This window comes from Microcaecilia unicolor, chromosome 1, assembly GCF_901765095.1.
Source record: "Microcaecilia unicolor chromosome 1, aMicUni1.1, whole genome shotgun sequence".
In the NCBI taxonomy this organism is placed as follows: domain Eukaryota; kingdom Metazoa; phylum Chordata; class Amphibia; order Gymnophiona; family Siphonopidae; genus Microcaecilia; species Microcaecilia unicolor.
The window spans coordinates 460,726,822-460,744,178 of NC_044031.1; the positions used below are offsets into that span (position 1 = coordinate 460,726,822).

Consider the following 17,357-nt stretch of genomic DNA (forward strand, 5'->3'; position numbering starts at 1 on the left):
TCCAACTCCACTTACATCCTATGCTGTCTATTAAGATATGTTAATGGTTATTGTGTTGACACTGTAAGCAGCATACTATGCCATAATGTGTACTGTTATTTGAATATTTTTACTGCTGTAATTGTCTATGTGTGGCTTATTCTTATTGCACATCACCTGACATTCTAGCTTAATTTCAAGTGTAAAACAAATCTAATTTTGGAAGGGGTAATAAGGATATACTTAGAAAGAGAAAAAAACACAAAATCAAGATTTTACACAGACCGTCCAATATTCAAAACAATTGAAACAGCTAGGAGAGGTTCCTGGCCATTTAAATCATTTGTCCATCCTAACCACAAATATTCAGCGGCACTTTAACAGATTGTGCTACTGAATATTCATTGTTAGTGACTAAGCCGAAACCGGCTAAATTGTAGGTGGTCCGGACCAAAGTAGACACAAAGAGCCGTTATTCAGCACATAACCATATAAGATAACCACATAAATTGGGCAATATAAAAAGCTATCCTATCTTATGCGGTTCACTTACACAGTTAAGTGCTAAATACTGCACTTAACCCCTCTTCTTTATGATTTACACTGGTTGCCAATAAAAGACAGAATATCATTTAAATTACGTGTATTCATTCACCAAATTCTGTATGGAATAGCCCAATCCTACATGAACAATCTCATTGAATTATCACCATGTAATGCTATTAAATCGTCCAGAGAATCTCATCTTACATTGTCCAAATTGCAAGAATGTGACCTAAAAAACAATTCATACTGCTAACTTCTCGTATCAAGGCTCCAAAACGTGGAATTCTTTACCTAAATAATTAAATGTACAGATGATTACTTGTCATTTCGAAGTTTACTGAAAACCTTTTTTTTTTTTCATTTTAACATTCCACAAAACAAAGAACCAATCTGAAAAGAATCTACTTCTGATACTTATCCTCTACTAATACCAACTTGCCCCTGGATAATCAAGTCCTTACTTAATCATCCTCGCTTATAATCTGTTTGCCTAATTTAATCTGTCCAATCAATTTCCTACTCGTATCCATTTCCCCCAAAAGAATTTGTTGCATATCAGGCTAATTATTATCTACGTTGTGTCTATTCATTTTAAGTCATTGCAGTGGCATTATATAAAGTATTATATAAACTGTTATCTATCTAAACATATTCCATTTCATTGATGTTTGTTATATAAGCCACATTGAACCTGAGTCTTCCTCAGGCTAATGTGGGATAAAAATGTCATAAATAAATTATTATCTGGCCAATATCCGGGGGAAAAGCCGATATAGCTAAAACAATTCTGACCGTCACTGGCTGAATATCAACCCGGCTAGTATTTTGACCATATAAAAAAGTTCTGACTTTTTGTGCTTTCTTATTAATGCATAACTAAGAATGCCCTTTCCACTCCCTCTTTTCACCTAGAACCCATGATGAATATTTCCACACTTCAATTGCCAGCCTGCTGGGTCCTGTCCTTGCTAGTTACACAGTTGACTGAACATATGAACCACTTTCTATTAAGCAAATATTTGCCAAATGGCCCCAAAACTAGTATGGGGCTTGCAGAAATGCAAGTGATGCAGCTAAAATTTCAAACCAGTTTAAACAAGTAATAACTGATCCTTGAAGAGATGCAACTTGGTATCTTAGCTGTAGTTATAAGAACATACGTTCAAGACCTTCAGATCAACACAGCTGTTTTAGTTTTACACATTGCTCATGTCAGGTTGCTTTCTATCAGATTACATGACATCTAAGACAAACATAGCAAAGAGAAACTATTTCTACTGAAAAGTGTTTTTGTCTCAGAATCAGCCTTTTTGGAAGCAAAGACTGATTTTTGTAATTCTTTTCCTTTACGATTTGCATTAGTATTGTACACCACCTTGATTTTAATTAAGAAAAGCGGTATATCAAGTCATATTTAAACAATAACAAACTTTGATAAATAGGATTCTGTAGCATTAGGTCACTATGGAGCTCATTTTCAAAAGAGAAGGACGTCCATCTTTCAACATAAATCGGAAGATGGACGTCCTTCTCCAAGGGACGTCCAAATCCGTATAATTGAAACCCGATTTAGGATGTCTCCAACTGCACTCCATCGCAAGGATGGGGTCGTGTCTGAGGCATAGCGAAGGCGGGACTTGGGCGTGCCTAACACTTGGATGTACTTGACCCATTATCGAAAAAAACAAGGACGTCCCTGACGAACACTTGGACGTTTCACCCGGCCCTGTTTCTATTACGACTAATGCACAAAAAGGTGCTCAAAATGACCAGATGACCACCAGAGAGAATCGGGGATGACCTCCCGTTACTCCCCCAGTGATCACTAACCCCCTCCCATCCTCAAAAAACATCTTTCAAAATATGTCATACCAGCCTCAGATGTCATACTCAGGTCCATGACAGCAGGATGCAGGTCCCTGGACCAGTTTTAGTGGGTGCAGTGCACTTCAGGCAGGCGGACCCAGGCCCACCCCCCTACCTGTTACATTTGTGGAAGAAACAGCGAGACCTCCAAAACCCACCACAAACCCACTGTACCCATATTGTAGGTGCCCCCCTTCACCCATAAGGGCTATGGTAGTGGTGTACAGTTGTGGGTAGTGGGTTTTGGGGGGCTCAGCACACAAGATAAGGGAAATATGATCCTGGGGCAATTTATGAAGTCCACTGCAGTCCCCCCTAGGGTGCCCGGTTGGTGTCCTGGCATGTCAGAGGGACCAGTGCACTTCAAATGCTGGCTCCTCCCACGACCAAATGGCTTGCATTTGGACGTTTTTGACATGGATGTCTTTGGTTTCGAAAATCACAAAAAGTCAGAAACGTTCATGTCTAGGGACATCCAAATTTAAGGATTTGGACGTCTCTGACAGTATTTTCAAAATGAAAGATGGACATCCATCTTGTTTCGAAAATGCGGGTTTCCCTGCCCCTGGATTTCGCCGTTTTGCAAGGACGTCCAAATCGCAACTTGGATGCCCCTTTCGAAAATACCCCTCTATGAGTTCAAATTTCAGAAACCTGTAGATTTAGTTCTCCCTTTTGTGTAGGTTTAATACGATACTGACCAGATATATTTGAAACCCTCTGATCACAGTCTTTTCACATGTGTTGACTGTAATTTGAACTACACTAATTTAGTCAGTTATAGGGCCATATTTTTGAATGAATAGATTTAACCAGCTAAAGTCCAATTTTAGGCAGTTAAATCTTTTGAATATTGACTACTAAAAACCTCATTCACTAGAGAGTTTTTTCAGAAACAAAAGTTAACAGTTGTTATTTACTCAATATAAACCCATCCGAATATAAACCAAGATAACACTTGTCCCTTAAAAAAGGGAAGAAAAATGTTAACTGAAATATAAACCAAGGTTTATATTCCAGCACTCTTCTCCTCCCCCCCCCCCCCCCCCCCAGTATTCAGCATTGCTCCCTTCCCTATGGTGTCCCTCCACTGACCCCCCCCCCCCCCACACACACACACTCAAACAGCTCCCAGTTCCTTTTTCTCCCCTTGAACAGAAGAAGCCCCTCTCCTGCACCCCCTTCCCCCTGAGCCTACTATACCACTCTGGTGGTTTTGTGGCGAGTCAGGGCAGGAGCGATCCCCATCCACTCCTGCCTATGCCATCTCCTCAGTCAAAATGACTGTGGCAACTTCCAGGGACAGTCTCACGAGATTGCTGCTAGAGGTCGCAGCAGCCACTTTGGGACTGGAGCCGACACAGGCAGAAACATCACTGAGGGCTACCATTAAGATGTATTATTTTACCACTAAATTGTGCTATTGTATCACAGGTCCCATTTGATGCAGTGAGACCTAGTTACATATAACTCAGATTAATGTAAACTAGCATTTCTTAATGGTATCCCACATTGATAACTTCCCCCCTAAACCATTTTAACATGCACAAAATCATTTTTACTGCATGCTAAACCATTTTAGCCCATGCAAAACCAAAATAAAATAGTTTTAGTTTCATTTTGAGACACCAGGCTGGAAGGGTTATAAGCCTGTAGCCTCCCAGCTTGGATGGAGAACTTTTCAGTAGCAGGTTTCTGGCAGGTAGGTGGAAGGTCCGCATGGATGCAAGAAAGAAGAAAGAAAAGTGGGAAGAGGGTTATGTGATGTCATTGGGCCCAAGACATTATTTATTTATTTATTTATTTATTTATTTATTTATTTATTTTTCTGGGATGTGGGAGGCTACACCTACATTTTATTTACCCAAGCTAAGCATGTCTCTGGCCACTTTCACTTATTACGGGGTCTGTATGCATCAATACATCCACTCCCGATCTCTCATCCCCCGTAACCTCACCTCACTCATTCCTTGACTCACAGAACTATTTCTACCATATGTCTTCGTATCTTAATACTGCCCTGTTAGCTTCCCTTTGTCTCCTTCCTATGTTTCAAAGTTTTGTTCCATTGCTATATTCCTTAACGACACTTTGATTGTCTCGCATAACTCTTCACAATGTAATCCATAACCAAGTTGTAACGAATTGTATTTCCACCATTCATCTTATATTGTAAGCCACACTGAGCCCGCAAAGAGGTGGGAAAATGTGGGATACAAATGCAATTAAATAAATAAATAAATAAGCCCTAAATGTAAGCACTGAACAATTTTCACAGGGGTCAATTTAGACAACTAATTCCTGAAGTCTTTACGTGTTGGCCTATAAGTCTACAACTGTAGCAAGAAATATGGCTGCAAATCTGAAGAAAATTCCACATAGAAACAGGCAAGTGCAACTGCAACACTGTTCAGAAAGCACCTCAAAGACATGAAAGAAACACTGTGCTTCAGGCAGAACACATACTTTAAACTCTAACGTTTTCCTGACCTGTGGAGAGTACTGTGATTCTCTGAAGTACCAATATTCCAAGATATCATCATCACGGTAATTACTGCAGATCAAAGGCCGCTGATAAGCAGATATGCAGTCTTATTTTACGACAGCCCAAAGGCATACCTTCACCTCAGTGTTTTATAACTCATCTTATTAAAAGACAATTTTGAGGAAGTACAGATTTTGTGAGAATAGATGTTACAATGCAAATTGCCTCCAGGACACAGAGAGGTTACAGTTCTTTACATCAAGGGACCAAAGACACTTCAAATTATCTTTTTTATGTTAATAATAATACAAGTAGTTAAACAACTTTGACCTTAAAACCTCAAGCACAGACTTCCAATATGCAGTAATCATATATTCACCTGCTTCAAGTCCAGGGTAATTGTGACCCAGTGGTACTCCCTCCCATTTTGAATGCTGGGACTTTGCCACCAGTTATTGGTACCATCTATAGCATTTGAAATGGGATGTTGTTCTGTAAAATGATAAAAAAGAAAATTAAAAACAGACACAGCAATAAGCAAGGGTGGACATGGAAAATTAGTTCACCTTGAAAACTGTCAGGGAATATTTCTCTCTTTATATGAATGATGAATAGAACAACATATATGCCCAGAATCAGTAAATGATGCCTAAAAAATTGGTACCGAAAAAAAAACTACTTAAGCAGTACTCTATAAGCTGCGCCTAAAGTTTGGCGCAGTTTATAGAATAGTGCTTAAGCATTCTGATCGTGCGTAAATTTAGGCACAACCATTTGTACCAATAAAAATGTGGTGCAAATACCTGCGCCTAATTTACGCACGGGGCACCATTATTCCGTAATTACATGCGTAGCTCAAAGCCATGCCCCTGTTCTGTCCCAAAATGCCCATAACCTTCCCTTTTCTGCATATCCTTTTTCGGGATGCACCTAACTTTAAATGCTTAGCATCCAATTAAATCTAATTAGTGCCAGTAATTGCTTGTTAAAAAGCCAATTATTGGCACTAATTGACTTGTTATCCTATTAAATTTTCAGTGACCTTTATGGAGTCAGGGGGATAAATGGCGTCTAAAATCTAGGCGTGGCCGATTAACATGCCTAGCGCTACCCTGTATAACACAGGGGCAGTGTACAGAATAGAGCATAGGACTGGGAAGCACGTCTACATTTAGGTGTGGCCATTTACGCTACTGAAAACCTGGTGCAAATATCCATGTAGAAATGTAGGCGCATTCCCCCAAATTCTATAATGCATGAAAATTTGACACACTCACGGCTCCTCCCATGGCCACAACCACTTTTCAGCTACATGCATTAGAATTTGTGTGTGCCTTTTTTTTTTTTTCCGAATATGCTTAAAAAGCACTTACAAATTCCAATTATTGCCAATTAGTGATAATTGGTTATTGGCCAATTATCATCACTGATTTGCTGGTTACTCAATTAAGTAGTGCACATAGATTGGCCATGCATACAATTTAACACGTGCTACTTGCCGTACCTTATAGAGAATCTGGAGGATAGCACTTCTCAAAAAAGCACCATAGCACATATCAGCAAGAGGGTGTAGGGATGGGTAGAGCCATGGCAGGGCTCCCAATTGCATGTGTAACTTACACAAAATGCTTTAAGTTACGCGCACTTATCTGACATTTAGGCACAAAAATTTACACCAGATCAATGGATGGCATTAAGTGCTCACACCTGTTATGTGCATATATATCCCACGCTAGTATTCTAAAAGAAAAGTTGGCACCCATGTTTCTTTATAGAATAGACCCCTACCAGGCACTCTGTAACACAGTTGCCCTCATAATGGCACTAACCAGTTGTAAACCACATGCAAAATAATGTTAAGTGGCGATAAAAAAAGAAAAAGAGAAAATTACAGATAGCAGACTGTCACATCCTTCAAATTGATTAAAAAGGTTGACTACTAAGTCAAGCCTATGAACTGCCATGATTCGTCTGTGACTTATTGACATCACTGCTTGTTGTGTGTTTGTGTTTACTCAGTTGTTTGTTGAATGTATTTGTAACTGTATATATTGATTTGTTACCCACCTCGGATAAAGGCGAGCTATAAATAATAAAAACATGAACATAAGTTACAAATGTCAGACTTACCTTCAGGCTTGACACTATTCTGGTCACAGATCTGGCACTGTGAATGGAGTATAGCCTGACCTGGCACATGTTCCACCAGTTTGCAGAACATTTCACGCCCTCTCTCACCACAGGTAGCATTAGTAGTAATATGTGCATTGCTGGCAGGTTCAGAATGGCAGGAAACAAGCCTGAAAGAAAGCCACAAAGACACACATATTGTTTAGAACATGATGGCAGATAAGGGCGCTAGCCAGATTCCAATTACATTATTGGCATGACAGTTTTCTATTGGTTGTCAAAGTAATACATAGGCTAAAAAAAGGAAAGTAGTAATTTAATTTACAAAAAAGTATAAGAAAAGTAACATAAAAACTGCAGGGTATTAAAAAAAACAAAACAACAAGCACAATTCCCAGGTTGTAGTGCTGGTCCAAGTCCCGACTGAGCTTAGTCAAGTTGCATTACTTGCCTGGAGGAAAAATATAATATACAGTACGGTCTCAATTATCCGACCTTCAAAAAACTGACAGAACCCCCCCCCCCCCCCCCCCCGGTGACATCATCACGTTGACATTTAGAAGCATGTGACTTCTCTTTCTGTTTTCTGGTGTAGCACAGAGGGGAGTTTCACACCTGAGACAATCGGTTTCGACTTCGGAACCTTGCCTGAACCGCAAAACTTCACCATTGTGAACCAGCCTATTTTCTCCATCCATGTGCAGTTTTTCTCCTCTCTTCCCTTTCCCTCATCTCCATCCATGTGCATCTTCTTCTTTTTTCTTTCCTCCCCTCCATCCATGTCCAGCACTTCTCCTCTCTCCTCCCCTCCATTCATGTCCAGCATTTGTCCTCTTTTCCCTCCCCTGTATCCATATAAAGCAATAATTCTCTCTCCCCTCTCCTCCATCCAAGTTCAGCATTTCTCCTCTCTCCCAGCAAAACCTCCATCCATCCATGTCCAGCAGTTCTTCTCTATCTCCTGCTCTCCTCTCCATCCATTTCCAGCATTTCTCCTCTCTCCCCTTCCTCCCCTCCCATCCATGTGCATCTCCTTCCTGTCTTCTCTCCCCTCCATCCATGTCCAGCGATTCTCCTCTCTCCCCTGCTCTCCCCTCCCATGTCCAGCGATTCTCCTCCCTCCCCTGTCCTCTCCTGCCATCCATGTCCAGCAATTCTCTTCCCTGCCCTCCCCTCTCCTCCATATCAAGCGTGTCTCCTCTCTCCTCTGCCCTCCCATCCATGTCCAGCGATTCTCCTCTCTCCCCTGCCCTCCCCTCCCCTCCATGTCCAGCAATTCTCTCTTCCCTGCCCTCCCCTCCATGTCCAGCATGTCTCTTCTCTCCTCTGCCCTCTCCTCCCATCCATGTCCAGCGATTCTGCTCTCTCCCCTGCCCTCACCTCCCATCCATGTCCAGTGATTTTCCTGTGCCCTGCCCTCCCCTCCTATCCATCTCCAGCAATTCTCTGTTCCCTGCCTTCCCCTCAAATCAATGTCCAGTGATTCATTCAAACCCCAGCCCCCCCCCCACCCAACTTTCCATACAGTGCTTTTTTTGTGCCGGTACAGCGTACTGGCACCTTTTTTTTGAGGTCCGCTCACCTGTCTGCTCCCTTCCGTTCATGCACCTGTGCTCCCTGCTTTGAAATCGTTTCTTTACCCAAAGTCACAGCAAACCGGCAGTAAAAGCAGCAGGCAGGCTTGCCTCCTCGTCGCTTCCCTTCACTCTCAGCGCGTCTGATGTAATTTCCTTTCTGAGAGGATGGGACGCGCTGAGAGGGAAGGGAAGCGACGAGGAGGCAAGCCTGCCTGCTGCTTTTACTGCCAGTTCGCCGTGACTTCGGGTAAACAAACGATTTCAAAGCAGGGAGCACAGGTGCATGAACGGAAGGGAGAAGACAGGTGAGCGGACCTCAAAAAAAAGGTGCCAGTACGCTGTACCGGCACAAAAAAAGCACTGTATATATCACACTTGTGCAAGGCACAAATCAAGGCCGCTGAGAGTGGAGGCAGGGGAGGCAAAATTCTCCAGGCCCAGCCTCCAAGAGGGGGCAAAATTCTCTGAGCCTGGCCTCCATGGGGGGGCCTGGTGCAGGCAAGCATCTTCCTGCCTGCTTGCGGGATGGATCTGTGTTCTCTCAAAGAGGTTGGTCTTTCTCCTGCTCCTGTTGCGCATGCCACCCAGTATCCGGATGATTGTATTAACGTGCATTAATGCATTCATCTAGATCCTGGGTGGCACGCATAGCAGAAGCAGGACAGCAAAAGTTGGTAAGGGGGTGGGCGGCACAAGTTATTGCGGCAGCGGTCCGAGTGTGGGGGGACGGCGCCATGGCAGCGACCCAAGTGGGGGGGCAAAGTGGTCCATTCTTGCCCCAGGCTCAGCTATATCTCTCGGTGGCCCTGGCACAAATGCTCTGCTCTTTCTTCTTCCTTGGAGGTGGCTGTGTCCGCCAAAGCGTGGACCCGTGTCGGGTCATTCTACTTGTCCTTTCTAAATAAAGAACTTCCGAATATCTCCTCCCAGGCTGGAAGACAGTTTGTCGACCTCTACTCCTGTGTTGTTTTTCTGTACTGCTGGTTTAGCAAGCTATCCAGTAATGCATTTGCATGTATCATGAGGACAGAACAATGGCCCTCTAACCAAGATGGGTATACACAAATCTTAAGCTCTGATACATATTAAGTAACTCTTACTGAGAAGCTAGAGATTCCCTTGGGTAACAGACCCTCTCCAAATATACTACTACTACTACTACTTAACATTTCTAGAGCGCTACTAGGGTTACACAGCGCTGTACAAATTAACAAATAAGGACCGTCCCTGCTCACAAGAGCTTACAATCTAAAAGACGAAATGTCAAGTTGGGTAGTCTATATTTCCTGAGTAGAGGTGTTGTGATTAGGTGCTGAAGGCGACATTGAAGAGGTGAGCTTTGAGCAATGATTTGAAGATGGGTAGGGAGGGGGCCTGGCGTATGGGCTCAGGGAGTTTGTTCCAAGCATGGGGTGAGGCGAGGCAGAAAGGGCAGAGCCTAGAGTTGGCGGTGGTGGAGAAGGGTACTGAAAGGAGGGATTTGTCTTGAGAGCGGAGGTTACGGGTAGGGACGTAAGGGGAGATGAGGGTAGAGAGGTAAGGAGGGGCTGCAGATCGAGTGCATTTGTAGGTTAGTAGGAGAAGCTTGAACTGTATGCGGTATCTGATCGGAAGCCAGTGAAGTGACTTGAGGAGAGGGATGATATGAATATATCGGTCAAGGCAGAAGATAAGACATGCGGCAGAGTTCTGAATGGACTGAAGGGGGGATAGATGGCTAAGTGGGAGGCCGGTGAGGAGTAGGTTGCAGTAGTCAAGGCGAGAGGTAATGAGAGAGTGGATGAGAGTTCGGGTGGTGTGCTCAGAGAGGAAGGGGCGAATTTTGCTAATGTTATAGAGGAAGAAGCGACAGGTCTTGGCTATCTGCTGGATATGCGCAGAGAAGGAGAGGGAGGAGTCGAAGATGACACCGAGGTTGCGGGCAGATGAGACGGGACGATGAGGGTGTTATCAACTGAGATATATATATAGCTCTTGAGTTCCCTAAAGGGTCTTAGGAAGCAGAATAGGAAGCCCCTGGTAGGTCCCTACCTGTTACCTTGAGCATCTTTTCCAACACATATATGGACAGTTACCCCTCCTTTGGTATCGCAGCTCCTCTGTTGCTATATCCACAGACCCTCCTCTAGACTGCAAATCTCTTCCTTAATTTTGCAACTCTGCTGGATCAAGCCTAGCTGGCTTAGGGGCCCTTTTACTAAGCCACATAGGCACCTATATGCGACCAACGCACATCAATTTGGAGTTACTGCCTGGCTACCATGTGGCACTTGCGGCAATTTCATTTTTGACGTGTGGCCACTACACACACTGGAAAATAATTTTTATTTTCTGGCGCATGGCAGAAACCGGACGGTAATAGTTATTCTACACGTGTAGATGATTACTTAACAGTTAACGTGTGAGACCTTACTGCTAAGTCAATGGCTGGCAGTCGGGTCTCAGATCCAAAATGGACGCATGCCAATTTTTATTTTGCCACACGTCCATTTTTGGCAAAAATTTTAAAAAGGCTTTTACAGGAGCACTGAAAAATGGATCTGCGCACGCCCAAAACATGAGCCTACACTAGCGCAGCACATTTTTCTGCGCACCTTAGTAAAAGGACCCCTTAGAGATGACTGTCCTTCTGAAGCTGAAAGCTGATTGGGCCATCCAAGAAACTACACACAGGTAGAGCTGTTCCTAAGTAATAGGCAGACATCCTCTGCTGCTTCCACGTTATAATTCCCTCCAAATGTGGTGACTTCTATTCTATGACTGAGTGTGGGAAGTCATGCCTCATTACATCACACTGTCCATAGACTTACCTGGGAACAGAGACTCCATAAAGTTCCTCTCTGAGCTTCTGAGGCAGAGGCCACATTGCTGAGGCATCTGCTGGGTATTTGTGACCTGGATTGGCCACTGTTGGAAACAGGATGCTGGGCTCGATGGACCTTTGGTCTTTCCCAGTATGGCAATTCTTATGTACTTATATAACCGACCAAATTTTTTTTTTTTCAAAAACCCCACTTATGCAGTCATTGGTATCAAAGATAAGTTTGTTTGTTTTTTTAAATATCAGGCCTTTTGTGACCTAACAAAATATTCCAAGCAATGTTCCCATCTAAGCCAGGGAAGCAGATGTGCAAGTCATGATTTGTTCTGAGCAGCAGTTGGTTTGAGCAGGGCTGGGGGCTCGGGAAGAGAAGGGAGGGGAGACCCGGACAGCAACTGATTTTTGAAAAATGCCAGTAAAAAATTAAGAAGTTAAATTATTTCTATTGAACTGAAAAGAAAATATAAAATTGTACATAAAATTTACATATCATTCATTCAGGAATATTTTAATCAAGTGTACTACGAGACTCAACACAAGTGGGTTCGAACTGCGTACATTACACCTGTACTGAAAAGGTTACATTCGTTTCCAGTTATACACAGAATACATTTTGAGACTTTTGTTAGTTTTTAAGTGTTTATATACAGACGTACCTAGGTACTTCATTGATATGTTGAAATTATACATGCCAAGGCTTGCATTGCATTCTGAATCTGCCAAGTATTCATGTGGTCCATCAGTTACAGCATGTCGTTATGTGGAGAAACGGAACCATGCTTTTTCTATGGCTGCCTCTGTTCTTTGGAACAGGTTACTTGGCTATCTTCCATAATGTGAAAGTGTCCAACAGTTTGTAAAATTATTGAAAATGCATTGTTTTTTTAAGGCTTTTTTTTTTTTTTTTTTAGAAAAGGAAGGGTAAGCCTTTGTTTTACTTTACTGTTTTGCCTGTGCCTCTCTGGCAGGGGCATAGAAAGACCTCATGGTGGGATGGGGCTAGAGCCCGAGGTTGGGGGCACATTTTGAGTGCCACCCCACCGCCCCCCAATCACCACGTCTCGCCTCCTCGCCCCCACCACCTCGCCTCCTCTCCCCCCCTCCACCGCCTCACCTTGTCCCCTCACAAACAAATACGTTTGCTGGCGGGGGTCCCCAATCCTGCCAGCCGAAGCTTTTTTCAGTGCGGTCTCCGGCACAGCCGCATTCGCTGCCTTCCCCCTGCTCTTCTTTCTTCTTGCTCCTCCTGTGCACGCTGAAAGAAGAGCAGGAGGCGGGCAGTGAACGCGGCTGCGCTAGAGACTGCGCCAGAGACTGCGCCGAAGAAGGCTTCAGCTGGCGGGGGTTGTGGACCCCTGCCAGCCAAGCCAGGGGCCTGGATGAAACTTGCGGGGGCCCAGGCCCCCATGGCCCCCCATAGCTACACCCCTGCTCTCTGGACAGATCAGTTTTTTGGGGATGTAATGTTTTTAGATTTATCTCTGATTGTTTGATGATATTATATATGAACTAGTAAAAAAGGTCCATTTCTGACACAAATAAAACGGGCACTAGCAAGATTTTCCTCGGAGTGTGTATGTGTGTGAGAGATGGAGTGTGTGTGTCAGAGAGAGAATGAGAGAGAGACAGAGACAGCGTGTGTATCAGAGAGAGTGCATGTCAGAGACAGTGAGTGTGAGCCCCCACCCCCACCTCTCTGGTCTCAGGACCCCCTCTCCCCTACCCCCTCCAGCCATCCATGTCCAGTGCCCTCCTCTCCCCTGCCCCCACTGCAGCCACCTATGTCCAGCGACCATCCCCTCCCCCCCTCCAGCTACCCATGTCCAGCTCCCCTCCCCTCCCCCCCGGCACATCAAACCCCCTCGCCACCCACAGCTGCCAGTGGTAACGCTGTCCGGCCGCTGCTGCTTCTCCTGTTGAGCAGCAGCGGCTGCTACAAAAAAAAAAAAAGAGATAAATGTTTTTAAACCCAGCCCAAATCATTCGCAAATGCCCGAGTCTTAAAACGCAGTCTCTGCAGCCGCTCCTCCTCTCGCCTGTCACGTCGCTGCGCTCCTCCAGGGTCTTACTCCAGGGGCAGTGACGTAGAGGCGAGAGGAGGAGCAGCTGCAGATACTGCGTTTTAAGAGTCGGGCATTTGCGAATGATTTGGGCTGGGTTTAAAAACATTAATGTTTTTTTTCTTTTTGTAGCGGCCGCTGCTGCTCAACAGGAGACGCAGCAGCGGCCAGACAGCGTTACCAGTGGCAGCTGCGGGTGGCGAGGGGGTTGATGTACCCCAGGTGGGGGGAGGGGGGTGTTTGATGTGTCGGGGGGGGGGGCTTGAGTGATGCCGCGCTTGTAGTTTTTTGATGCACCGCTCCCTGCCACTTGCTCCCAAGTGGCAGGTAGCGGCGAACTGACAGCTGATTCCCAGGCAGGGGGAGGAGTAGGGAAACACGTGTTTCCCTACTCCTCCCCCTGCCTGGGAATCAGCTGTGAGTGACGTCATCCTGGCTACAGAACCTAGCTCAGCAACTCCAGGAGCCACGGACACAGGAAGTCCCACATTACAATGTTGGTGGTGAGAATTATTATATAGGATGTGTAATATTAGACAAAGGGAACTTGAGTAAACACATAATGAATTTCTTTATGAAACAAAGGAGCCCTGTTACTAAGCTGCGGTAAAAGGGGCCCTGTGCTAGCACCAGTTTTTTGCCGTGCGCCAGGGCCACTTTTACCCCAGTGGGTAAAAATAACCAAAAATGAAAAGGCCGAGCGGTAAGTTTGCACTTGCCACACGGCCATTTCGAGGGGGAGCACTTACCGCCACCCATTGAGGTGGTGGGAAAGGCTCCCCCTCAAAATTTCTGATTACCACCGAGTAACCCCCTGTGGAAATATTTTTTCAGTATTTCCACTAGCATCAGAAATGGCGTTCGTTGGGGGTGGAACTACGGCATGGTGGGATGGGGCTAGAGCCCGAGGTTGGGGGCACATTTTGAGTGCCACCCCACCGCCCCCCAATCACCACGTCTCGCCTCCTCGCCCCCACCACCTCACCTCCTCTCCCCCCCTCCACCGCCTCACCTTGTCCCCTCACAAACAAATACGTTTGCTGGCGGGGGTCCCCAATCCTGCCAGCCGAAGCTTTTTTCAGTGCGGTCTCCGGCACAGCCGCATTCGCTGCCTTCCCCCTGCTCTTCTTTCTTCTTGCTCCTCCTGTGCACGCTGAAAGAAGAGCAGGAGGCGGGCAGTGAACGCGGCTGCGCTAGAGACTGCGCCAGAGACTGCGCATGAAAAAGTTACGGCCCCCCTTAAACTTAAGAAGTTGTTGTACCACCTTTTAGCAGCAATAACTGTAATCATATACTTTCTATAATTTGATATCAGTCTTTCACATTACTGTTGAGGAATCTTAGCCTACTCTTCTTTGCAGAGCTGTTTTAATTCAGACACATATGGCAGGACCAATTGCAGAGGTCTTAAATACAAATCAATACATGCATCTAGCTTCGCTTACCTCTGCACACAATTATGGAATAAACTACCGAATACTATAAAAACTAAGCACGACTTGACAACCTTCTGGAAGTTACTGAAGACGTACCTGTTCAAAGAGACTTACAAAAAGAATCCTCCTTAATGACTTGTTTCCTAATCTATACCAGAACCAACCAATATTGATCCCTTCTGATTTGATTATTTTATCATATTATCATTATTGAACATTACATTTTTTTTCCTACTCTCACTTGTATGTTATGTATTATCATTTTATTTACCCTACCTACCTGTTATTCTTGTACATTAATTGTAACAATATGCTGAACCTCTTATTCTGTTAATGGTGATGCCATTGCTATATAATGTAAGCCACATTGAGCCTGCAAATAGGTGGGAAAATGTGGGATACAAATGCAGCAAATAAATAAATAATGTCTCTCTTGGGTTCAAGTCAGAATTTTTGACTAGCTCAATCCAAAACTAATTTTGTTCTCCTCAGTCATTGAAATGTAGACTTGCTTTTGTATTTGGGGTCATTGTCTTGTTACATAACCCAATCACGCTTCAGCTTCAGCTCACAGACAGATGACTGGACATTCTCCTTAAGAATTTCCTGGTACAGTGCAGAAATTCATGGTTCCTTCAATAATGGCAAATTTTCCAGGTCCTGAGGAAGCAAAGCATCTCTACACCATTGAACTACCACCGCCAACAGAATCTGTTACCTCAGTCACACACAGAATACAGACCAACCCCTCATCAATTACAAAATAAACTACCAAAAATTACAAATGGAAATACTGAGAAATCACAGTCTCTAAGCAGTACAATTCAGGAGAAAAAAAAGTACAGAGCAAAATGCAAAGATGAAAGAATTGCACACACAAAACTGATATTTTTAAAATAAAATCTTTTCCTACTACTGTAGGATATCGCTTTAGATCTTATGGGCCCTGTTTACTAAGCCACGTTGTAGGCAAGCAAACTTTTTAGCACTCGCTAACAACAGCTGTCTCTAGCGTTAGCGTGTGCTAAAAGGTTAGCATGCCTACAGCGCAGCTTTGTAAACATGGCCCTATTTGAGACCCAGAATATATTGGTCCAACAACACTAAAACAGAACCTTTTTAGGCTGAATCAGATGTGCTGAGCAAGCACTACCCCCATCCATTCACACAGACCGGCATCAGTCCATCCCTCCCCCCCCCCCCCCCCCCCCCCCGTCACCATCCATCCCCATCCATCCCCATAACCTGGTATCAGCCCTTCCCTTCTCTACCCTACTCCCCCTCATCTATCCCTGTAGCCCGGTATCAGCCCTTTCCTTCTCTACCCTACTCCCCCTTCCATCCTCACAGCCCAGCATCAGCCCTTCCCTTTCCCATCATTGAGTGGGGGAGTGGCCTAGTGGTTAGGGTGGTGGACTTTGGTCCTGGGGAACTGAGGAACTGAATTCGATTCCCAGCACAGGCAGCTCCCTGTGACTCTGGGCAAGTCACTTAACCCTCCATTACCTACCGCATTGAGCCTGCCATGAGTGGGAAAGCGCGGGGTACAAATGTAACAAAAATAAATTTAAAAAAATCCATGCCGTAGGTAGGCATCAGCCCGACCCTACCCCACCCTTCCCTTTAACCTAGCGTCAGCCCTGTCCTACCCCCTTCCCATGCCCCCATAGTATGGCATCTCCCCTGTCCTTCCCAATCTCCTGGGCATTGCAGAGACCATTCCCACCCAAAAACCCGCACCAACATGAATATACAACCTTTTTTTTTTTTACCTGGACACTGAGCCCACCCCCACCCAGAAGCCCACCACCAGCAATACACTCTACATATTAAAAAACATTTGTTTTACCTATGCAGCTGGGTTTGAATTTCCCACGTGGTAGCAGGTGCAGAGCACTGCAGACTGTGCTCAGTGCTGGCTACCATGCCTGTTTGTGACTGTGGGCCATACAGGAGTGAAGCTGAGGCCTGAGGGCTGAACTGAAAGCTGATTGAGGGCCCAATACTGAATTCACAGTGAAGGAGACCTGGCCCGTCAAGCTGCAGCACTGGCTGCAGATTTTACCATGCATCGTATGCACTGTGGGGGCACTGGGGGGGGCAAGGCAGGCACCTTGAGAATGAGACAGCAGCACTGCAGCAAGGCACAGAGCAACCACAATAGCGGCAGCAAAAAACAGCCATCTCCCGGCTTCCTGACCCAGACGGACTCACCCCGCACTAAATAAATAAATAAATAAGGCAGGAAGGAGATTGATGCTGTTTTTTGTACCGGCTGCCTTTGCAAGACCGGTAATGATTGGAGGATCAGGACAAACTGGGTAGGCCTGGGGCATGGGCCCACCCAGGACCACCCATAGCTATGCGCTTGATTTGGCTGGAGCAGGAGTCAGACTCAGGACACACAACTCTTTGCCCCCATGTGTGACTGGTGCTCAGCAATCAGTGACAGTGTGG

General features: G+C 45.0%; 1 protein-coding gene across 1 annotated transcript in view; it reads right to left on the reverse strand.

The window, feature by feature from the left end:
- The window catches only part of LAMA1 (laminin subunit alpha 1), a 357,026-nt gene that overhangs the window by 271,781 nt on the left and 67,888 nt on the right, over positions 1-17,357 (reverse strand). Inside the window, 2 exon segments of the mRNA XM_030213227.1 lie at positions 5,256-5,368; positions 7,007-7,176. Coding sequence (XP_030069087.1) covers positions 5,256-5,368; positions 7,007-7,097 — 204 coding nt within the window. The 5' untranslated portion in view covers positions 7,098-7,176.